A 25,234-nucleotide genomic window follows, 5' to 3' on the forward strand; every position below is an offset into this window, starting at 1 on the left:
TTGCCACCTTGCCCTTTTGACACAACCCAGTTCAAAAGTTGTGGCTTATTTTTTTCTGTTGTGAACATGCTGCAGCACTTCCAGTGCCACCAACTGGGTTTCAGCACTGCTTCTTCTCTTGCTGACTTCCAAAATCCGGAGATTTGGAATCTGACCACGGACCCAGGCAACACTCAGAAGAGTATTTCATGCAATTATGTTCCAAAGCAATACTAGATGGGATGCGGTCTTCTGAAATTACATAGTCTATATGTTTTCTGCGTTGTTGAGAAAGATATGTGAGGCCACTGGCTTTTCTTTCTGCTCTGTTTGTCTTCATGGATGTGATAGCAAGAAATGCAGCAGCACTATGCTGGGTTTAGTAGTAGGAAAAAACAACAAAACCCTGATACTATCACATTTTTCTATTTTGGAAAAGAAATCACAGGTAAATAAACTTTATCACAGATAGAGAGCCTCTACGCTTTCTGTGATAACTGCATTTTCCAGCAGTCAAACCCAAGGAAGGTGAGAGCTGGCACAGCAAAGACTTCCCCAGTTGTTGCTGGCAGACTGCGCTGCATCGCCAAGCAGCTTGGGTGAGGGCTGTATGCTGCCCATCTCGGAGGTACATGGCAGAGAGGACGTGGTCACTGCATAGGATCAGATGGGGGAAAATATCACCCACACATCATAGGAACTAAATGGTTGTTACTGACACCGAGTGCCTCTTGATGCTCAGTTGAAGCTACTGTATATACAGTACTGGATATTTTGTTAGATTTGGAGCTGGTTCGAATAGGGGGGGTAGCTGCAGCGTCTGTTAAATAGCCACATCATCAGCCTGAGGTGAGAAGCTGACTGCATTCAGCATAAAAAAAATATGCAAAGTAATGCTGATGGTGAGGCAAAACGACAAGTATGGCTATTTCTTGGGCATTGGTTTGTTTTTATTCACATTTTGGTTTTTAATATTAAAAAAATAGTGAAAATAATGAAGTCTCAACATTTTACACTAAACCACTTTTTAATAAACACCAAGATTCTCTACTGTACCTGCTGGATACAGTAGCAGGAGTATTATACAAAGCTCCATGAGACTCTGATGTGACTTTTGAAAGTATCCCAAGAGCTGGCAATACTGATAAAAATACAAGGTCGCTCCTTTGGATTAGTGACTCATTTGCAGGCTAATCCCAGCCTGTAATTTCCTTGATGCTGTGCAGTGGTAGGGTGGGTTTTTTTGGTTTGATTTGGTTTGGTTTGGTGTTTTTTGTATGCAGGTTGTTCAAAAACCATTCTCTTTGTCTTTTTGCTACTCAATATTTAGCTTGTGCACTTTGTCATCCTGGCCAAATTGGGTATATTTTCTTTCTGTGATAGAATGAAGAAAATGTGTTAAATGATCAACAGTGAACAATGAATAAACAGCAGAACAAGTCTCAGACTAATTTTCATTCTTGCTAAAAGTAACATTTTCTAGCATTTATAAACGTTGCTATGAATTCCCCAGTCTTTCAGTACCCTCCAAAAAAAATCACAGCTTGCACTTCTGTGTGTATATGTTTTATTTTCACTGCAGCAACACCCGGAGGCCTCCGATGTTGTTTTTAGGCCTATAGGATCAGGTAAGGAAAATTGTGATCTCTGCTCCAAACATCTTTTTGTCCCGTAGGAGCTTTATTGCTATCGATCCAGGTCTGTCTATATTAAGGTTTGAAATGAGCACCGAAGCGTGTCACGGTCACATCGGACTGAATGTGAGCTTTTCCCGTGCTTCGGGTCCTGAGTGGCAGGTAGCCTCACCGCAGCTAATCACAGCACTGTGTTTTCTGAAATTGTTACAGTTTAGGTGATGGAAGTTTTTCAAATAAAAAAGTTAATGGGATTCTGAATAGGATGCCGTGAACCAGATGCTTTTCTAGAAAAAAGTTCCTGCAGAACTAAAGCAGGACTAGGGAGTGTGGCGAACATGGGTGTCCGTGGCAGTGAGTGGCCAGAGAACAGAGGCAGTGTCACTGCAAACAAAATTAGAGGAGCCAAAGTGACTCAGCCGTTTGGGCTGACAAAATCACCTGGCCTTGACTATTGAAAGGTGTATCGAAGGCGTTCTGTGCTGTGTGTCTAGGGGTCTTGGCTTTATGTCAAAGGAGGGAATAAAAGGCATTTCCCCATGCTCATTCAAGGTTCCTGGACTGTGATGGAGCATGATTTGTGCCCCCACAGAGCACGATTTGTGCCCCCAAATCACCAGTGCCAGTTTAAAAGAAGCAGTGCCTGATGCTCCAAGGCGGGATGTGCTAAATAGATTGACTTGTTTGCTATCAACTTTTCTTCCAGGATGGATCTGAAGTAAAGTTGAAGGAGCAGGGCATGGGTAACAATCTGGCATGAATAACAAAGTCCCTGTCCTTGGAAAACCCTGTAACCTTCTGGAAAGGCTTAGAGGTTGTAAGACCAGATAAAACTGTTCAGGTCACCTGCGATCCATAGCATTTCAATCAGTATTGTCACCATCAAACTAATTGCATCTGAATTATAACTTTACAAAACTCTTGAGCCTTGATTTAAAGACATCATTGACTGCACCTCATTTCTCAATAAATTGTTCCAAAGATTGTTTTTTCACAGTTAAAATTGTGCCTTGTTTCTGTCTTGCATTTGTCTAGCTTAAACTTCTAACCATTAACTCTCATTATGTCTTTTTCTGGTAGATTAAAGTGCTGTCTGCTGTTGAGAATTGCTTCTCCATGTAGGTATGTGAAGGCTGCAATTAGGCTGCTTTTTAACCCTGCCACTCTGCGTAGTTTATCCAAGAGCGTTAGCTGTGTGAAGCAAAGCGTGGTTCTCTGGCTTTTTCTTGTAGGTCTTCTCTGAAATCTTCCCAAATTTTCTGTTGATCTCCAAAAGTGTGGATGTCAGTCCTACAGCGTAGCAGTGCTGACACATCTCAGCCTTTATTGAGCTTATGCTAAGTATACCCATGATCATTGCCCCTTCAAGTTGGAAGCTTTGCTCTCGGAGCGTGTTCGTTTCCTCAGTCCTTCTGCAGATTTTCTCCTTTCCAGAGTCTTACAGTCTCACAGTGTGACCGCTCTTCTTTGTTCCTAAATGTCTGTTCTTGCATTTTGGCTGGATAAGCCAAAGACTCTGTAACCAGGCAGTCCAAGTGATCTCAGCAGATTATTTAATGCACAGCAAATTTGGTGTTATCTACGAAATCCTATTAGCAGTGATTTTTTTTGACTTCTTTCCCTAGCAATGAGAAAGATATCAAATAACTTGGGGTCAAGAACCCGTTGAAATCCCCACTGGATGAATCCCTTGTTTTTATTACTGTTCTTTATCTGTAACTTTACTTTTTAAAATACGTTCAGTATAGCTGCACTGATTTTCCTTTCTCTTATGCCCCCATAAACCTTGAAGCTGTTAGTAAATGTCAGTGAAATTGGAGCTATTTAGGGGCACTGAAAGCAGTAAGTTAGATGGGTGGAGAGAAACCCCATGGAGAAAAAGGTCTCAGCGCTAGCTCAGCCAGTGTTCCTAGACACCAAAGCGTGCAAGGGGGAAGAGAGAGAGAAGACGGTGTCCAGCTTTACACAGAGACGGGATCAATGCTTCTCTTTTTCAAAAAATCAATCTCTTAATTAGGAAAGAGGGACTCGTTTTGATTTTTAAGATGAAAAGTTAGAAGCACAAGCAGTAAGTACAAAACAAGCCAGAGGCAGCTGAAGAGCATCCCTTGGTTCTTGAGACCAAGGGTTCTTGAGACCATTGTCATATGTGGCAGATTTAACCTTTTTTTTCAGCATCCACTCCTCCGAGGGGTAGCTCACACTTCTGACGGGCTGTTGGTGAATAAACCAGATCCTAACTGACAGTAGCTCGGTCTGCCCAGATCACTTCCACAACCTTGGTCCCCTCTGTAGAAGCAGCACTTGCATACAGCAGAAATTTGGTTTGGGTCTTCAGCTCAACCTTTCAGAAACAGATCCTCTTCTGGAAGATGTGTATGAATGTGCAGGTGGTGTATGATACAACCAAAATAAACAGGAAAAACAAACAAAACAAAACCAATGTTCTGTTCCTACTTGCCAGAAAGCTTGTAGGACTGGAGGGATTTTTGGAAGAAAAAGAAAGGAGATGAGTTAGCATAGCTGGTTGGTGACAGGGTAAAGCCCATGCCATAGGCTTGCACTCACCAAACAACTGTCCTGAGATTGAGAGGCAGTCGCCTCAGACAATTTGTGTGGCTTTATAGGTGATATTGGACACTACGTACGTGTTTGTGCCCAGCTAATATTACTGTAGCCTGATCTCAGAAGCAAATCCGAGGTGTCTGGAGATTGTCCAAACTAACCTTTACAAATGTGTCAGTGACCTCGAGGTGACTGGCAGTCAATTAATTCAAGGTGAAATTATCCAGTGGAGATATGCCCTTTAAGGATCCTGATTAAGATGCAGCTTGTGCTTGGAACTGATTAAAAGTGATTGCCATCTGAAGGAGATGGTGTTGTGGCCGGCAGTGATTTGATTGAGTCTGGATTATTGTAGACAGTTCTCTATATGCTTTTAGATGTGACCTTGTTCTGTTGTTGAGAGGCAGCCAGGCCGAGAGGGACCAACTCTGCAAATTTTCTTCCTTTTTCCTAAACAGTCACTTCTTTGGATTTGGAATGGGACAGTTTAATAGGCCAGGCATCACTGTTGATGCAGTATGTTTTGTATGAAGGTACAAGATTTCAGGCTATGAAGTCAGCAAAGTGAATCATTTTATGTTATCTCATGGTGATAGCAAGTCACTCACCGGTCTCTTGAGTATTTTCTGTCACAACACGGGCATCCCCTTTCACTGGGGAAGTCTGCTTACCCGTAGTTCAGCTATATCTGGTATGTGATCTCCAAATGCTTACTAGTATGTCTGGGTTTTATTGGGTTAGGTGAGGGTGGCTCAGATCATAATCTCGCTCGGGTCCTTTGAATGGATCACATTCTGGGATATAGGAGGCTCCCCAGGCAGTAGCAGTTTGGGGTGAACCTTTCTCCAAGATTTCGAGTTTCTCCTTTTATCCAGCTTTTTTGCATTTAGCAGGGTTTCTGCTGTTCATTTACTAAATGCCGATTTTATGTCAATAATTTTTTTGTTCTTATGGAAACATTGCAGGCCCCAGTACCCTGTCTGTATGAAGACACTGCCATTCACCTCTGTATGGTGAAACAACTGCCTTCCCTTCTCCATTCAACCTGCCTGACTTCACGAGAGAAATGCAGCTCTTTGTGACATGATTAGAAGTAGAGAGGATGTTGGAAACGTGCATTTTGTGTTACAGAAGTGTGACTGGCAGGTTGTTTATGTGCTTGTTTTCTGTTATTATGGAAAGCAATCTCCATGTAGTTTTCATTTCAGTCACTGAGTCCCAAATCATTCCCTTCATGCTAAAATCTGTTTTCTGTGAAGTATACAGTGAAGAGCTGCAATTGTTTCTTTCATTAAAACCAAAGAGGCATTTAATAGCAGTTACTCACTTCCGTTGCTTTTGTCATCTACTAGCTTTCCAAGACATTTTATTTACCAGTTCACGACATCTCCACTTAAAAGCTACCTGATGATTAAAAGTAATAATTCCAGTTGCTCATGAAGGTCAGAACTCCCACGATGTCAGAAATGCTGTTTTGAAGAGGGAATGTTTTACAAACTTGCATGTACCCCAATAGAAACATGTTTCTGAGCCACTGGAGAGCCTATGTGACTGATGCCAGGTAAGTAGAAATGTGAGCAACTCCATTGATTTCCGTGGAGCCAGGCAGATTTCTACTAGCTGAGGAGCTGGTATTTCACGTAACCTTTGATTCTTGTAAGTGCATGTCTGTGTGATTAGAAGAAAAGAACATATTTTCAAGGAAGAAAATGTAGGTATGGAGATAATTACCTTCTCTGGTGGTTCGCCAGGAGGATATAGAGATCTTTCTCCATTTTCTTCAGAATAAAGCCTGGCAGCTCTTCAAATGGTCTTGCTGAGTTTCTGCAAAGTAGCCAAGTGTTCCTGCAGAGCCCTCTGTCTCTCCAAGCATGCCTTTCCCCAGAGCCAGGACTTCTGCTACCCTCTCGCTCTGGGGCTGCCATGTGCAGTCCTCCCACCTGGAGGCTGAGCAGAGATCCTCCCGTGGTAGGCATAAAGCTTGCTGTCACGAGCACAACTTCGCCTGCTGTTTCGTTCCCTCTGAGGACAGTGGTAATTCTCCTTGCAGCATTATTTATTTAAAATGAGTTCATTTCAGAGAAAGCATATCTTAAGAATAATAAAGCAGGCTGTGTGCATAGCTCACTTCCCCTAAGGACTAACGGTCCCTGGATTTAGGAAGACACAGTTGGTGCAATCCACAGCATCTCTCTGCCAGCCTGCCTTTCCAGACAAGTTTCTCCAGGCAGAGTAACAGATATTAACCCTACAGTGGGCTTTAATCTGTTTTGGTTTTCTTTCTCTTTCTTTCTTTTTCTTTCTTTCTTTCTCTCTTTCTTTCTTTCTTTCTTTCTTTCTTTCTTTCTTTCTTTCTTTCTTTCTTTCTTTCTTTCTTTCTTTCTTTCTTTCTTTCTTCTCTCTCTCTCTCTCTCTCTCTCTCTCTCTCTCTCTTTCTCTCTTTCTCTCTTTCTCTCTTTCTCTCTTTCTCTCTTTCTCTCTTTCTTTCTCTCTTTCTCTCTTTCTCTCTTTCTCTCTTTCTCTCTTTCTCTCTTTCTCTCTTTCTTTCTCTCTTTCTTTCTCTCTTTCTCTCTTTCTCTCTTTCTTATCAGTGCAGTGCCAATGATAAACCCCAGGGAGCTTACATGCCTTTCCCATCACCTCCAGCAAGGTTCAGGTGCCACCATTCAGATCTAGGTAGGGTGTAATTGTCACTTGCTCAGAGATGTATTTACCTCACAGCACCAGACAAATTCTGTGTTTTGGCTTATATTTTCCTATGACAGTTGTTAATTTAAGAAGAAATGAGGTTCCTTGGATAAATGAATTTGACAGAGAGCCCCCACTTAGATGGTTTGTGGGACTGGCCCATCTTCTCTTGCCACAGGGAGAGTGTAGGGTATGCTTTGCCTTTGCTATCATTCCTCCCCTGATATTTTAGTAGGTTTGCTTTGAAAGCCCTCTCATTCACCTTTAAACTAAGTAAATGAGTATCGTAAATAATTGAAACTACAGTTGATCCCATGGGAAGGCTGCAACAAATGGCTTATTGGGCAAGTGGCCAAGTCCTTCATCTCTGTGAGTATCCTACTGGCTTTCCCCTTCCCAGCACACAGCATCTGCGAAGGAGTCTGTGCCCAATGTCACGGTTCCGCCTAATATATCATCGCACAATGGTCATCAGTTCCTACAAGGAAGGAGGCTTGTCTCCTTGCTTCAGTTTGCCTCTGCACGCTCTGAAGCCTTTGTGGCAGCTAATTGGATCTCAAGCTCTATTGACATGTGCATCCCTAGGTATTTGGGTTTTTTAGGGTGTTTTTTTTGGTCTGCAGAGATGGAGATAACAGGTTGTTAGCACTTGAAACACAAATCCAACCCACCTTTCATGTCTCTTGGCAAACAAAGGCTAAACAGCATGTATCACATTAATTAGTATCCTTCCCAATTTGCTTATCTGAGGATATACTGATTGCTGTTGAGGACAAATGAAAGTGAGTATCTTAGAAAAAGGCAAAGAGGCTGAATACAGATATCCTGGAATTATTCTCAACACAAGCACAGGTTTTGAAGGAACGGGCATTTCCCTTTTCTGCTGTTGTAGATTCCATGTACATGGGATTTCAATACATGAACATGGCTCAGAGGAGTCTTTACACCCTGGCACAGAAGTGGTCCTATAGCCACTGAAGATCAAGGCAAAATTGCCATCTACTGGGACATGCAGGGAAGGAATTATTCTTACTTTGGGGAAATGAGTGAGTAGGAGGGTTGGCATCCAAAGGAGACAAACGCTTTGAGGATCATTTGGGAGATCTGTGGGACACGAGGCTGATACTCCTCATGATGGGCATTGCTGAGAACAGCAGCTGGTGGGACGCATAGCTGGAAAAAGGGGTCAGATCTCTTCTGAGTCTTCAGAGTCAGATCTTTTCTGAGTCATCTTCGGAGCAAGTACACGGAGAAAACCTAATGAGCAAGAAAAAATTTCCCTTCCTAAAGGGAAATTACATTCTGGAAGAGAAATGGCAATGCTGGGTAACAACAGCACCTGACTTTGCTGGTGTCACATCTATTGAGGATGTTGGTATCATTTTCCCCAACCAGCTTAATAACCTGAAGAAGAGTTTATTTACATATGAACAAAAGGTTTCTTATAAAGAATCATCATAAAAAGCATCCACAGTGCTGTATTAATAATTCTGTATTTCATAAAAAACATGCACCTTTGTGTTCTCTCATTGAAATTCCTCCAATATGCTGGTGAGACTTTTGTCACTCAAAACGCATAATGCTCTAGAAGAATTCACTTAATGTCCTAGTAATTAATTAGTTGTGTTAGCCTTCTGTGTATGTAATTGATTTGATTTACCTGCATAGTTTTACCTAGCCCTTTCCCCATGCTCACTGCTCCGTGCAAACTGCCCTGAAACAAGAAGCAGCAAGCAAAGAATTCATGCTCAAGGCTTTTATTTCCAGGTTCACTAAAAATAAATGAGCTCAGTTTTTTTTTTAAGGAGGTGGAGGACAGTCTCACTTGGGAGTGCCGATGCACAGGGTGCCACAGAGGATAGAGAGCTGCATGTACCCATCCTCTTAAATAAGTAGTCAGCTGTGCCATTGGATTAAGTCTGTATCAAGCTAAGAATGTGCATCTTAATATTTTGAGCCCTTCTCTCTGAGCTAGTTATGATGTACTTTATTTAAACAAGCCTGGGGACCTGATGCACAAGCTATTCAGCTGTTGCTGTGGAAGAGAACAGATTAGATTGCAGTGACCTCCTTGGCTAAAGAAAAGCATACTTTCCACTTACACCAGCAATGATGGGGACCTAAACATCCACCCTACGAGAAAACAGCTCTCTCCCCTAGAACTTTAAAGGAATCATTTGAACAAAATGAGCTGTGGTTTGCTGTAAACACGTGAATTTGCTCTTGCACGAGAAGTTTGATTGGCAAAGCCTAGTGACTCGTCATACTTGTGATCTCTGTTTAAAACAAAGCAACAGTAAAGCTGCTCTTGGGATTTGTTGGTGTTTTAATGGTATGAACAGCACAGGGATGTTTCAGTGGCTGCCTCTCTTGCAGCCTCAGCTGTCTGCCACGTCAGGTGCCTTGTCGCCTGCTTTTGAGCACAAGCAGGTGCTCACAGGCAGAAGACTGATGAAATTGCAGCTAATTGTATGCACAAACCCCGGACACCAGGAAAACAGATCTGAAAACCCAAGTTCTTTGGCTTCCTTGTATTTTTTTCTAATAAAAACTACTGCAGGTTCTTGGTTCTCGTGGTGGGAGACTCAAAGTTTCACCAGTTTCCTGCTCCAGGCTTCCTGCTCCCTTCTTTTGCTTCCTGCTGGACCTCAGTTTAACCCTCTCAGTGTCAGGAGGGTTACTGTCCCTTTCAGGTCAGTAACTCAGATTAGCTCAGATTCTGTACAGGGCTTCATGTCCCAGGTAGTTTTTGGTATTCAATACTTGCTCCAAATTTTGTGGCACAAGTGCAGTGTGGTATCTTCTGTTTTATCAATAAAGAACTGAAACACAAGACAAGCCATGACATTTCAAGAGCACATAGGAAGCCTGTTGCACAGCTTCTTCCCAATCCCAGGTCATTTCTTAGGACCTTCTGTTCCTCTGTTCTCTGCTCACCCTCTGAAGTTACACAGCCAGTCACGGTGTATATCTGCTGGTATCAAACATGGCTAGAGTCAATAAGCAGTTCAGCAACCTTGGAAGATTCTTAAATATTTTATTCCTGAGGTAGGCTTTTACAGTCAAATTAGGAAAAGAAAATTCAATAAGCAAGCAGCTGGGTGTTTTTAAGGAAGAAATTACAAGAAAATGTTAAGACCTGGAGCTGTTTCACATCTGGAGAGAAAGCGAGGAAGAGGGAATCTCCCAGAGCTGACTAAAGCATCTTGGAGATGCCGTGTAACACTGGTGGCACTGACAAGAAATGAGTTTGTTGTCCCTTGATTGCCAAACATCAGCAAAACTCATGCAATGCCTCTTACTTAGCTTAGTAGTCCTTATCCTAAAATCTTACAAGATTTCTATTGAGAGGCAGACAGTGCAAGGAGTTCAGTGCTGAAGAAAACACATACTGCCCTGAGCTTCTTCCTCTTATAGACAGACCTGGGGACATCTCATTTAAAACAAGCCTTACCTGTTGGTACAATCAATCTCATCTCTTCTTAGCAGGCAAGAGGGCTCCCACAAATGACCTTATAGATTAGGTGCTTTCTGTTTGCATTTGATTTCCCACTCCCTGCTATTTGTAGAAAATGATCATCAAGGCATTACATTGAAAGTTTTGCCTGGTGGGAAACTATTGGATATTTTGTCATTTCCTTGCAGCTTCTCCTACCCGGGTGGAGAGGCAGAGAGGTAGGGGAAGCAATCACCACAAAGGTCAGGAATATTTACTTACCTATATTGAAGCGCTGCTGAGTGGCTTTGTCCAGTTTGGGAGCTGGCTGGGTGGAATTTTTTTTCATTCAGGATGTGGTAGGGAAGTACTGAGGCTTGAAATTAAAAGCCTCTATTTACCTGTGGGTTAGAAAGCTGGGGTTGCTGCTGGCATCCTCTGTCTGGCGTGTGCCTAAAGGTGATGCCAGAATGTAAGTGACATCTCATGCTGGCAGCGAGTTGAAAAGGAGCTGATAAAGAAAGATCTCCCCAAGAGGCTGCTTTTGGCCCTTCCTCCAGAGAGGATTTCAGCAAAGCCTCACAGTCTGCTGGGACAGCAGGAAGGATTTGGCTCTTCAGTGTCACTGTGGCTTCAGCTTAATCAGAGAGTTGTATCATACTGTAAACACTGGCAAAAACCCAGGCTTTGTGCAGATACAACTTGTTGTTGCAGTTCCCTGGCTTTTACCAGGAAGGCAAGAAGGAGTCTGGCACTTCCTGGTCCTCTTGAAGGGTGCTGGCCTGGCACTGGGCTTGCCAGCCAGCCACAGCGCCCCTTGTGGGCTCCACGTTTCCAAAGCAAAGAGGGGACACAACCGAGAGTAAAACAAGCCTTACGTGTGAATTGCTACGGCTGCAGTAGCTGTCCCAAGGAACTGCTTCTTAACTTGGCCTGAATTTATTCACAGGTTTAAGTAAGGTGTGTGTAAGGGACGCCTGGCCACTGCTGTGCTGTAGATGAGGCTGGGCCAGATCGCTGCCCCTTCTTCCTCGCTGCATCAGCTGCTTCCAGCCACTGACCTCGGCTGCAGTTACTCTCCAGTCCTGCCACAGGTCCTGCAGCTCCCTTCTTGTTCAGATACTGCGGTACTTACGTGCCTGAAGCTCTCTGCACATGACCTGTGTACCATAGAGTGGTATCATTTGTTTTTTAGAAAGTCTTTTTGATAAGGCAATGAGATATTTAAGTTAGGCTCTGATGGAAGATGGTGGGAAAATATTTGTGCTTGTTTCAGTGGGAACAGGATCTGACGTTAGGTGAAGAGCTAGCCATGTATGCCCTGCTCTATGAAGTGGTGATCTTGTAATGGATTTCCACTCTGAGCAGCAGGATGCATTGAACTGCTCTTAGCAGAAATGCCACTGAAACCTGGTGATGTTAACAAACAGGAATAAACCTCCAATGTGACCGAAGCCAGAAGGAATTTGCATGAAAGTGGTGCCACATAGAAGCTCGCTCCTCTCATCTTTTGCCTGATGAATCCTAAGGAGAAGAAGAATTTTTCTCTGCTTCACTTCCAGATTGATAAAAGGTTCTTACTGTCTAACCTTTCAGAAACCCTTTCTTCTAAGGAAATCCACATGACTAAAAATAGGCATCTCATTTAGAATAATGGTTTGCCTGCTGAGAGTTTTTTATTATGCTTCGTTGTGCTCCTTCACAAGTATTATGCTTTGCCAAAGGCATGGCTTGTGTATGGGAGAACACAGCAGATTCAGACTGCAGAATATTTAATACAGCTCGTACAGCCCCTGTTTTGTGAGAGACGTTTTGCCCGGCTGAGGACTGGTAGCGCAGAGACAAACAAGAGAAGCTGACAGATTGGTGAATGCTGGGTGGGATTGCTTTTCAGCAGACTTGATGAATCACTCTGCTGCAGCATTTCATTTTCAGAAAGATCATTTGCGGAAAAAGTCAAATGGAAGGCAGAAAAAGAGGCAGCTGGGAGTGTTTTGTGAGTTTTCATTTAAATCAAATATACAATTAAAATAAAGATATATTTAAAAGTTCCTGCTATTCCAAACATATTTTGAGGAACAAACAAAATCCAGGCTAGCAGGAAACAGAATGACCTGGAGGAGGGTTTGCCAGTCATGTTCCAAAAGTAGGTGTTGAGTTTTGCTTAACTCTGATTGAAACCAGTCAGAATCACATGTCTAGAGCTTCAAACAGCACTTCAGTTAGGTAAGAAAAAATATCCATGTTAAAACCTCTCAGGCAGGTCATCAAAGCAGAGGTTAATGTGCTTTTAATAGGACTGCACGTGGACACTGAACTCCTCGTGGCCTGAATGAGGGAAGTGGTCTTGCTTAATGCCTTGTCTGGGCTCTTAGAAGTTCTGCTGCTTCTGTGTCAAGACCAACTAATGAATAGACGCACGTTAATAAAAAGGGCTCTCTCGGCTGTGCTGCACAAGGTTGCTTTGAGGGCTCTGTGCTCACATGAAGGGTGACTCTCACATCCATTTTCTCACCATACCAAATTTGTTGTCGTCTTCAAATCAGGCTTGGCAGTTTTTCTCCCATCTCTCATGGGAGCATCAGCCCATCTGTAAGAGCTTTTCCAGCTCAAAACTTCCACCCTTGTTTCTGGATGCCCACCATACTCAGCAAGGTTGCAGGGAGGTGAAGGCAGGCAGAACCCATCCCTGCAGGCAGACCGTACAGAGAGCTGGGAGTTACGGCACAGCCGTATCAGCTTGGCAGGGTGAAAGGCTGTGGGGATGCCGAACACCTTTTTGACCCTAGTGTAAACATGCAGCAGAGTATGAATGGTTTGAGGAGTAGCTCTTTGAAAAAGGCATTTACAGCACACTTGGTTAGAAGATCAGTTAGAAACTCATATAAAGGAGAACTCCGTAAAATGCGGCATTTACAGTCACTCACATAAATACAAAGCTGTATATGTTTATGCTTATATATACAACTACAAGACTTCTAGATAGCTTCCCGTGTCAGTGGACAAGGAATAAAAAAGCAAAGAAATCTGGAGGTACTGTTCACAGCATCTGTATGCCTGCCTCTTGCAAAGAAGCAAGCTGTCGAGAGACTGCCTGGAGATGAGAGAAGGAAATGAGACACACATACAGCGTGGGGTTATAAAGCACGTATGTCCCCTTCTAAGCAAGGTGTTCAAACAGACACTGTATTTAAACCAACAAATAATAGTAATGGGTCATACGATGTGCATGAATTGATGTGAAGGGACTTGATTTCAAAGCACTGACACTTTGAAATACTAGTGAAGGACGTGGTCACATAATGCCTGTTTTCTTGAGTAACATTTTGCTGTTCACTCTGTTTCTGAAATGTGGAAGTCTGTTGCCAGTTGTGTTCACAACATAAAATTCTTACAGTATTTGTGCCGGGAAGAGTGGTTAGCTTTATGAGAAGGAGAGGGCTTGCTTTCATTTTGCCTCTGCAAGTTGCTCATTAGTGAATCTTCTGCAGGTAAAAGGAAGAACAGGAACTCACGGAGAGGCAGTCTATTGAGACCATGTTAAAGTACACACGAGCTAACGAAACATTACTCCTGATGTTGAAGTACTTTATAAATGTTGATTGCAAGTTATTAAACATCATTGATCTCAAGTAGGACATGGAGATTGCCTTGACAAGGGCAGCCTGTGAGCCTGCGTAAAATGGATTATCGTGTTGAGCCACTGCAAAGGTTTGCAAATCAAAATCTGAGTGCAGAAATGCAAACTTCACATTTTGCATCTGGTAGGATGCCACGTGCCTTTCAGAGAAGTTTCACTGTTTCATATGACCTCATCCCCCTTCTTCCAGATTAGCAGTGATGGGAACTGTAGGCTGATGCATAGCTCTCTCACTTTGCAGGGCAGATTTTCTTAAGTCTGATAAATTAATATTCCAAATAGACCTTCCTCGTTTGTCTTCAAGGCGATAAATCTTATAGCTAGATATCTGCGCTCAGCTAGGCTGTTCCTGTCCACCCGTCCCTTTCTGAATTAGTTTTTCAACAATCAAATTACCTCAGTACTTCTGTAAGACACTAGCTAAATTTCAGAGTCTTTCTCAAACTAACAGCACAACTGTGCCTATCCACCCTCACTGGTGGTTCTGCTTGAGACCACCGGAGGTCCAGACAAGAAACAGGATGTTGAGGGTAAGTGAAGAGCTGAAACCCAGCCCAGTCTAATTCCTAAAGGAAGGCTAGGAATCCCAAACACATGTAACTTTATCATTTATTGCCAGTAATTTTCTCAGCTAACTTCAAGCTTAATAATAGCTTTCAGATTTGGTTTTCTGTTCTAGTTAATGTTCCAGTGACTGTGTATTCTCTCTGCATAAAATCAAAAGCAGCTTCAATGATAATTGCAGTGGGAGCAGAACACCTCCTGTTCAAGATAGTCATCCACGAGAAAGTGCTTGTTTGACAGTCAAGGTGGTGAGAGTAAGCACTAGCTTTTTCTGGTGCTACCCCAGAGCTGTATACTGTCAGTGGCTCTGCTTGGTGGTAGTAAACTTCTAAGAAGGAAACGAGAGAAACGGAGAGACCAAGCACCACCTTTGCACGTGCAGCAGAGATCTCTTCATTGTGATGAACGTCTGAAGTCATAGTTTGTCATGGAGTTGTGTTGTTGAGTAGCTTTACATTTACCCCATAATAATTATGACGCAGTAGGTTCAGAGTTCCTCTTTTACACTGAGGGAGATGCTTTGCATCCACTTTTTTTCCAGGAGCAAACAAAAACAATTAAGTGTGAAGGGCGCAGATGGAAAATCCTAGAGTATGGTAGAAGCACAATAGCTTTAACTCAAAGGTAGCATCGGTTGTTTCATTTTGGATGCCCCTAGCTGGAATGACTGGTGTCAGAGACGCAATTACCAAGGAATATGTTTGGTCTGTCTGATGTCCGATGTCGAAGAGAGGCAGGCCTTACCTTAGACTGTCCCCGTGAAGCAAGCTGTGAATTTATTTTGGTTGTCATTTTGACTGCTGCAGCAAAAAGATCTGAGTAGCATTGTATTTTGCAGTCAGAGTTAGAGCAGATTAAGGGAGAAGAAGGAGGGACAGCTCTGCTCACCCTTCCTGCTGCACCTCGGCTGTCACTGAGGAGCACCCAGTGGGGGGGATGGATGGGCATATCTGAGCAGCTCCTCAGTGCTTTGCATTTACAGCAGAAAAATCAGGTTAAGCTGTGACTATGCATAACAATAATATAGAAATGTTCCTTCCCTTTTTTGTTTGCTTGATTCTGTACAAACCTGTACATGTGGTTATCCTGGCAGAGAGCACTTGCAGTCGGTTCGGACGCTGTTTGTTGGTGACCAGTGGGCCCAACAGCAGCCTGCTGTACCCGAGAGAGAGACTCAACTCTCTAGCACTGCAAAGGCCTCTAAAGCAGAACTTTATTTAAGAGCAGCTCCATTTAGTAGCTAAATTCTTGAATTTATATCCTGAATTTTGGATAGCTCTTTCCCTGCTGCTTCAATATAACTACATCTGTCCAGGTGTAAGAAGTGGGGTGCCTTGGCCAAAATAATAAATACAGGTCAGAGCATCACTACAACGTTGGTGCGGCTGCTGATCTTTTAGGAAGCAAATGAAAGATGCTGCGGGGAACTTGTTCTTAACAGAAAGATATTAAGCTTAAAGGAAATGCTATGGGTAGATGAAAGTTTTCATTTATAGGTCTCATTTGCAAAAATGAGGATTAAACTGAATCCAGTCTCTCTATAGTACTTTGGTGGTTAAGGGAGAAGGGAAAAGACATTCTGGAGGTCTGCAATGGAAAACATAGCCATTAACTCAGAACTGGGGCTCCTAATGTTCTCTGCAGATACCTGTAATAGACACCAACTCTACGGGAGAATGGCTTTAGGAAATGTCAGTTAACTTCTTATTTATTTCAGTTTATGACTATTGGCTAACATCTCCGTGCCCCCCTGCACTCTGATTCGGAATGGTTGTACTCAGCAAAGTTTGAGTTTTGTGTCTTTTGTTGTTGTTTCAGATTGACAAGTATGCTCAGCGCGATCTGAAGAAGGGGCTTCATTTGTATGGGACAGATGGAAACATTGGCCTAACTAATGCATGGAGCATCATTCAAACAGATGTAAGTCTGAGCTTGTTGTTTTTTTTTTTTTCCCTTCCTCTCTACCCTCTGGGTTCTGGAACAGCATATTCTGTGTGCAGACCTAATTAGACCCCCAGATCCCAAGCCAACCTCTTCCTCCCATCCAATCAGCACATTAGCAACTAAATGCTATTTGTAACAAATGGTGATTTATGTTTATTTATTTTGGCCAGGATAGCTAATTTCTGTTAAATATTTATATTTTTTTGACACCTACATATCACTTAGTTTGCCGTGCAAAGAGTGGAGGAGATGGTCAAATGGCAGGCAAGCGTCACCTTCTCTTTAAAGTCAAAGCAATAGCTTATGTCGGAGCGAGCAGCAATAGCGTAATAACAAACAATTCAGACCTGTTTCATTTCGGCCTTGTCTCCTTTTGTTGCTGTTGTTGATTTCCTCTAGCACAAAATGGAAACTGGCCGTGGTGTTTGCAACCTCCTCCTACAGTCAGCACATTTTTTCCCAGCAGAATTCAGTCATCCTCCATCACAGATGGGCTGGGAATGATTTTTGTTATGTTGCCACCGCTGTCGCATCATTCTGATGCTCTGACAACACTCTGCCAGTGTTTGTCTCATCAGGCTAAGCTGAACTCCATAGCTGGCTTTTTCCTTTTGTCCTTGTCTGGCTTGCTGAGGGAACGCCATCATTTACAGTCCAGGTTTATTAGCTCTGTCCATCTCTTCTCATATTCAGTGCAATTATTTCTCTTGGGTACGATCTTTCTGATCTAAGTAGTCCTTGAATGAGGAAAAGTGCTTCAATTTCTCTTCAGCTTTAGGAAGAAGCACTTGTGCCACCTTGGTTTTACCCAGAATATCTTCTGTAGCTTTCTCAGAATTCTCTTCCAGAGGTGCTAGCATGGTGCAGACAAGCAGGGCTCTAGTCTTGCCTCTGATGCCTTAAATTGTCCAGAAACAATAACCTCTGCCAATGCTTCCAAAGCTATATGAACTACTCAAGATGATGGATGGGCAACCTACCGCATTCTGGTACAATAAACCTGCTCATTTTCCCTTTTTGTCCTTTACTTTAGTAAAATCCGGAACTGTACATCTTCCAGTCTGATAGTGTTCAAGTTTCACGTATACTTTTCTATACAATGTAAGATAACCGGAGTGGCGGGCTGCCAAGGAAGGTGGGGAGTTCAAACATTCAGGGTCGCTAGCAGAGCCAAAGAATGGGTTTGCTAATCCATGCATATTTTGGGGCTGTAGGTCCTGTCCGTATAGAGAGCAGCAGGCTGGCGGTGACAGTACTGCATACGAAAGTCTTGAACAGCTCAGGTCCAGCAAACAAGCTTCCTAGTCTGCCATCCTAGCAACTGCATGGGGAAGGTTCCTTCTGTTACGTTTCAATGGACTCAGCACTTTGCATTAGTTCCTAATATTTTTCTCTTCCAACACTATGCTATATGAAAAGGGGGAAATTACTGACAAGAGAAATGCATTTTGAGGTGCCGGCCCAATGGTATGTCGTATGAAATGTAGATAAAATGTTTAATATCATTGCTTATTTCAAACAGAAGATAGAAGTTTTGCCCCCTCACACTAACTTCATTCTGGAGTAAAATTTACTAATGTTAAGGTGTTTGTGGTAAATATTAATCTGTTTTCAGTGACACTCCAAGAAGTGTTAGATATATATCTAAGGTGGAGGAAAAAACATTATGTGGAGGATTTAAGGGACACACAGCCTGTGCTTCTGCTTCCTTCCTGTAAAATTGGTGCAACAATATATTCTGGTATGTCCAATTCATCTATCCACCGCATTTTTTTCAAGATGTTCACAAACTGGGCTGGATTCAATAAAGATATGCCAGAATAATCAGAACTGTGGAAATCTACTTGATGGTGAGAAATTTACAAAGCTTCACGTTAACCAGGAAAAGATGAAGTAGCGCTTTGATTGCAGTCCTTAAAGGGAGCAGGAAGGGAAATGGTTTTTGAAAGTAGGGAGCACTGCAATTGATCTGAGAGCTGAAAACACAAGCTACAGGTATTTGATGGCAAGATGCCATTTTTGGAGCAGGATGCTGCATCCCCCCTCCCTGAAGTTGAGACAGTTTGTTGGTTTTTGTTTTTGTTTTGTTTTTTTATTTCTAAAATAAATGGCCTTGTTCAGTGACAAGCTTGGGCTTGATAGTTTGTGGTCTTTGCAGTGCTACAGATGATGCTAGATGATATTAATGGTTCCTTTGGCCTTGAAACCTCTTCCTGTTTACAGAGGGTCTTACAAGTTTCAGAGGTCAGCTAGTCCTAATGTCAGTGAGTTATTAAGCCCCAAAAGAGCCCAAAAGATAACAGGAAAGAAAGTGCCACCTTGCAAGCCACCTGCAGTTGTGTTAAGTCACACTCTTTTCTAGCAGGCCAGCCACAAGAGCACCTCGCTGCATCCTGGCAGCACCGCCCTCGTACAGCCCGCGTGCTCCTGGCGCTGGGTAGCGAGGAGAGGAGCACGGCGCTCCCAGAGAGCCAGCCTTACTGCTCTGCATAATTGCTTTTCACATGTATCTTTCAAAACTATTTTGAAACAGACTATTGCAGTGGTGCAGTGGAGGCAATCCAGCATAGTTAATTATGTAAAGCACTTTGCAGTTGAATAGCACTATGTAAATGCCAAGTATTATTTTTTGTGTTCGGTAATAATCGTTACCCCTTACATCGCTAATCAGTAGAGTGTAATCGCTGATGAGAGGATTAGGAGCATGCAGGGGACTTGCAGAAGGGAAGGTCCCGGCCCAGACTTGCTGTTCTCATTCTGGCTGCTAAGGGACAGCTCCCCCCCAACCCTGTTAGAGCTAATCACGTTGCCATACAGCAGAATGTCTCAGCACTCATTTTTTTAATGGAGCCAGTAGACACCAGTCATCAGTTGAGCTATGGGCCATGTCTGTATGTGGATGGAAAACAGCAGCCTCAGAAAAAGGCGAAATAAAACTTGACAGTAGCAGAAATGATGATGAGTCGTCCTCCCTTGTCCCCTCCGCATTCACCCTCCTTTCTTTGCACAAGCATTACTCAGAGCTAGAGCAGAAGGCTGGCACTGGGATTAAAGTACTAGGCCTAGACCCACGGGACCGAGCTCTGGCGTAGCTCTGCAGTTGTCCTGCTGTTACCTACAGACTGTCTCCACCCAGAGGTCACCAAGTGCCACCAAGTGTGGCAACTGCTGCTTAAAGAAGGGGAAGAAAAGAAACAGAAACAGAGCCCCATGTAGCTGGTGGCAGTGGGTCTCCATGGGACTGGCTGGTCACGAGTTAGGGAGCCGTCTCCACTGGAGCATGGATGGCCAGCGCAAACACAGGCACCTGTGAACGGGGCTGTTGGGCTCCTTCGGGGTGACCCAGCAGACGGGCAGGCTCCCCTTCCTCTTCTCCAGAGTGGGGTGGGTGGGGGTGTCCCTGACCAGTGTGACAGAAGAGCTAAGCAGGGAGGGGAATGGGGGCTGGTTTTGAGTTGTTCCTCCTCTTTTGAGGGGCTTTCTTCATTGAAGCCTTTGTGCCTCAAGGAATTGTTTTCCCCTTTTTCCCAGAAGCATGCAGAGCACATGTAACCAGGACAAGGACAAGGCAGGCTCGGGCAGGCCCCACTGCTGGGAGGAACATCTAGACGTGGTCTGTGGTCTGCTGGGATTACCAGCGAGGGAGTGGGGCTGAGCTGCATACATGCAATGCATGGTAGAGGAAAGCACTAGGCTTGTTCTGCAGCGGTGTTAAGCCTTTAGGTCAGGGAGCTGGTGCAAACTGGAACATTTTATTGATTTCTTTTTAATACCTTCAGCTTACCAAACTCACTGCTTTCTCAATGGAGTTTCAAGCCTTAAAAGAATCCAACGCACAAGCAGGTGACTTAATGCGTGTCATAACTAAAGACCACAAAAGCATACATTATTTTTTTTTAAGTATGGCTGAAATTCCAATAGTTTAGGATGTCAGTTACACAGAACCATATCACACTCCTCACCAACTAGGACTGGTTAAAGTTACAGGTAGAGATCATTAGGAAATGAGAAATATGCATTAATTTTTAAAACGTTGCTTCATCCCCAGCACCTCTGTGATCAATTTTTGAACACTTCTCCTTTTAACTAACCAGGCAGTAATTTGAGAAGCAAGGAGAAAAAGCATTAGCTTCACTAAAGTGAGCAAATTCAGCTCACTTTTATTGCTGTGTAATCCCTTTCATGTCTATTTAGACCAATGTAACTGAGAACAAAATTTGACCCAATCTCCCTCCACCCTGTCATTGATTTGATGTTAGATCAAAACATACTTTGGGATTACTGCTGAACTAATCCCAGAAATCCATTAAACATTATATGATTTTAAATTATAACCATCTTACGCACTACTTTTTACAGTGATGAAAGAAAAAATAAATAATATAAAAGTCATCCTACGCTGTCCCTAGTGTCCCTACTAAAACCTGACTGAGTCAGGGACTGGATGTCTGCATGTTCAATTTTTATCTTTTTATCTTTTTTTTCTTTTTTTCTCCAAAGTCCCTGTCCCAACGTGGCTGATCTTGCGAGATTTTGGCAGTGAAAATAAGGCCTGTTCAGTCTTGAATACCAGCAAAATCCATGCAAGAATCTTTACATTTCCACTGCAGTAAGATGGAAATATCGTGTTTAACATAAATTACCAGCCATAGATATACCAAGCAGCAATTGCTTGTTAACACAAAAATAAAGCCATCTGCAAGCAGCTTCCATTCCAAAAATACACCGCAGAGACCTCAGTGCCGCTGGTGCGTTTGGCTGGGAAAGCACCTTAGCAGCACCACCTTTTGATTGCACCTGGGCTTTTGGGAACCAGCACGCCCCTTCAGACCCCCCGGTAATCAATACTGGGGAGGGACAGACATCTGTAACCGAGGAGGACAAAATGTGGTTTGATACCTCAGGAGACGGAGCCTCCCATGTGAAGCAAACAGCATCGTTGTGTCAGTATTGCTGGGAACGTTCAGCAGCAGGAGGTTGGATGTGCAGGGGAATTTGATGAGCTTTTTGCTTGTTTGAGCCACTGTGCCCCAACATTTGGAGGGTGTGAGCATAGAAGCAGTACCCAGCTGTCACCTTGTGCCAGAAGTACCCCATTTGTTTGTGTGGGCAGGCACAATTACCTCCAATTAGACAGGTTCTCTCACAGCTACAAGCCCTGGCATCAAGTGATCTGAGGTGTCCAAGTCAGGGCACCTTAAAGTTCCTGCTAGTCAGGACAGTACCTGCCATTACTCCTTTTTAAAGTGTGTCAAGCAAGATGCCCCAAATGAGCACAAGTAGTTTGTAATTGCGTCTAAAAATGTGAGTGAATTGTTTCCTCTTGAAACTCGGGGCAAAATCCATCAATTAGGCAACCCTATCTAACTTTAACTAGTGAAAGGAGTAATATGGGACTGTAAACAATGCCCATAAAATGAAGGTGGTTGTAGCTTACCCTCCAGGAAACAGAGTCCTCAATTGCTTCATGACAATCAGGCAGTTTAACTTTTTAGCCATGGCAAAACATCAGCCTTGGTGAAGGAACGTGAGCTCTGATCTAACTGGCTGCAGCAAACTGCTGGTTGCAGAAAGTACCTTCCACGTGCCGTGTGCTTTCTCCACCCTCCAAGCTATAGGTCTGTCTCCAACCATCTTTGCTCAGAAAACACGTACCTTTTAACATTTAGCATAACATGGCCCACAAATCTCTAGAAAGTAATCTTAGTTTGCTCATTGTCCCCAGCATGCGCCTTTATTATGCTTACTCTGTTTGTTTAGCAGTCCCTCATCTGCCTTAATAATTTGGCTACTCCTTGTTGTTCACCTTGCTGCACACAGGATAGATCAGTTGCTTGTAACACAACCAAAATCACTCCCACACTCGCTCTTCTCTGCTTGGGCCCTCGCGTTGAAGTCTCCCAGGTTACTGAGCTTTCAGTTTATCCATCTCTCCGGCTTCTGGCCGCCCCCCTGTGCTGAAACTGTGCTGGTGACCCACTCAGACCCACGGCTGCTTGTTTCCTTGTTCTTGCCTCTTGCTTGGCCTGCTGCCCTCTCAGTGCCTCTGCTCCCTGCAGATGCTGCGTGCCTGACGTGGGTTTCACTGGCCGCTGCCTGCCCGCTGGTTCCCTGTGGTGCTTGCACGTCAGCAGTCAGCGCTCCCTCTCCTTTAGGACTGCATATCAGCCACTGCTTAATTCCTTCGTGCAGCCTTTCTTTGTCTTCCAAAGACTTGACATCTCTTTTGATGTGTTATCATTATTTCTTCCAGCACCAAGGTTATTGATCCTCATGCAATTTCATTCTCTTTCACCCTTGATCTTTTCTTAGCCCTTTCTCCCCTTGCTGGGACTGCCTTACCTGCCAGCAGTGGCAGGTAAGTATCAATATTTAGTCCTCTGCTTTTGTACAGTACACAGAGGATCTGCGTGGGCAGGGAATGCGTGACCAAGACCAAGCCAAATTTGTCCCACTGCAGCTTGTCCATATCTGCATCCCCTCCTATCATTTCTACCTGTTGGCTTACTGGGAACTTTTTCTCTGTTTGGCATCCCAATCCTAGATCATGGCATAGCCATGATCTGCTTCATGGGACCCATAAAAGAGCTGGTCTCAACACCTGTATTTGAGCTACAAAACCTGTACGTCATCCCCATAGTCTGTCGGACTTTGAGACACTCAGCCTTACAAAATTATGGGGAGAAGGGGTTCAGTCCCAGTCTATGTAAACTTCTATCACTTGTGTTTGGCCAGAACAGCACACAAACATCTCAGCCCTTTCTATTCTACTCTGTGTATCACAGATGAGCTGCACTTTCAAGGCTTGCTTGAAAGACAAGCTGTCTGTCACTTCCATCTATCAAAAGAGCTGACTGATAACTAATGATGACACCCTGCAAGACCTTCTCGTAAAATTTCCAGATAGATCCACACTCTTCAAATGCATGGCCTGTGCTCCATACTGCTCTGATCCATTTTTGGGACCGCTTCCTCATGGAACTCCTGTCTTGTGTGCAGCAACATAAAGGAACAAAAGAAAGTCCCAAACTTTTTTTTCTCTTTGAAGGCATTTTATAGAAAATGCAGCCTGTAAACTCACAAATCAAACGCTAGCAAGCTAAGGATTGATTTCTGCCACAGACCAAATCAGAATTCTGAGCAGAACCTTAGGGGGATAGATGCGAGTCCAGGAAGGATTTCTGAGTTTTGTTTGGCAGAAGAAAAACAGAGCTGTGAGCACTGAAACGTCTCTATTGCAGACTGCTTTCTGTGCGTGCTAAGTGAGGTAAGATGTGCAAGGCAACGTGTGACACCTCTGCCCTCTGTTGGTCTTGAATGGCAGATCTCTGGTGCGTGCAGAGCTGGCCACTCAGCCCTCCGTGCCCACAGACCCTACAGCTGTTAGAGGGAAAACACGCTCAGGTCCGTGTAAGTATCAGCGTCCTAAATCCTAATAGGACCTAATGTGAGGTCCTAAGACTTGGTGATGGAGAACTTGGCATGATTATGAGCTATCAGAAACGAGAGGAATGGGCTGTGTATGGAAGTGAAAAATACTGCACAGGCTTATATAAAATCAGGCTTAAAAAATGAGACCTCAGCAAGGCATTTTGGGGCCAAGGAGGTGGCTGGCATAGCCTTGAGAAAGCGCAAAGTACGGCCTGTAGCTGGGAGCAGTTCTGTAGCCCCCTGTAAGTGAAGCCACGCAGGCTGCTTCTCGTCATTAGTGCCAGAGTGCCTAAATACCTACAGGTTCTTACTGTGGAGCTAGCGCAGGAGTGGCAGATGGTGTATACATCTACATGCTAATCAGTCCTTGCGTGTTTTCTATCACAGGCAGATACCAGATCCTGGAGGGGAAGATGGTCACAGAGCCATTCCCTGTACTGTTATGTACATCTCCTACATGTTGCATCCTGCTCCCAAAGTGGAACAAACCTTCCAGTTTAGCACTAATGCAGTTCCTGTACATTGCCTCAGTGTGTGAAGATACTTAAAGCACCCACCACTTAGCAGCATCAAATAATGACGTTACGGAACTGCACCAAAGAGAGGAGGAAATAAATCTTTCAGTGAGTCACAAAGACTTTCAGAGGTGATCAGTAATTAACAGCTTGGAGAGAAATTTGCCTCATTAACTTCAATCGTGATTTCATAAGTAGTGTGCAGTAGAAATCCCAGTGTCTTTACCTCCTGGCTCCTATAACTGTAGCCTAAATTATATTTTTTCCTGACAACAAGCTGCAAATAATTGGTGTAATCCTGCTCAGTCACACAAAACCTTGTTACTTGGCTCACATTGTCCTATTTCAGCTCCTGCAGCGTCCTGCCATTGTAAATAGGTGCCTTTGTGTCTTGTCTCAACATTAGCTACTTTAGCCTGTATGGGTAAAGCTAAGGAAATACTATTTTTTTTAAGTTTCAAGCTCCTGCTGGTGTATTCAAAAGTGTAACTCTGTGCACTGAATGAGGTGTCCAATGTTTGTGTCCAATGGCAGGCATGGAAGCTTCTTCCATCACCTCAGAACAAGCAGACACCAGGAACAGATCATCCTTACAGTATCATCTCGGTTCTTATTTTTCCAGTTCAGATGCTGTGGAGTCTCCAACTACACTGACTGGTTTGAAGTGTACAATACAACCCGGGTGCCAGACTCCTGCTGCCTGGAATTCAGCGAGAACTGTGGGCTCCATTCCCCAGGGACCTGGTGGAAAGCGGTGAGTCATTCCCCAGCTGCAGCTCAGCAGCCTCCTTCCAACCCAGGTGAAGGGCAGGAAGTAGTTAGCTGTGAGGTGATAAGG

General features: G+C 43.7%; 1 protein-coding gene across 8 annotated transcripts in view; it reads left to right on the plus strand.

Moving 5' to 3' along the window:
- TSPAN4 (tetraspanin 4) overlaps positions 1-25,234 on the plus strand; it is a 400,378-nt gene that overhangs the window by 366,016 nt on the left and 9,128 nt on the right. For all 8 annotated transcript variants that reach the window (XM_082761010.1, XM_082761011.1, XM_082761007.1 and 5 more), the window contains 2 exons: positions 16,325-16,426; positions 25,019-25,150. In XM_082761010.1, coding sequence (XP_082617136.1) covers positions 16,325-16,426; positions 25,019-25,150 — 234 coding nt within the window. The remainder of the gene's footprint in view (positions 1-16,324; positions 16,427-25,018; positions 25,151-25,234) is intronic.

Source organism: Aythya marila, assembly GCF_965140915.1.
Source record: "Aythya marila genome assembly, chromosome: 5".
NCBI lineage: Eukaryota > Metazoa > Chordata > Aves > Anseriformes > Anatidae > Aythya > Aythya marila.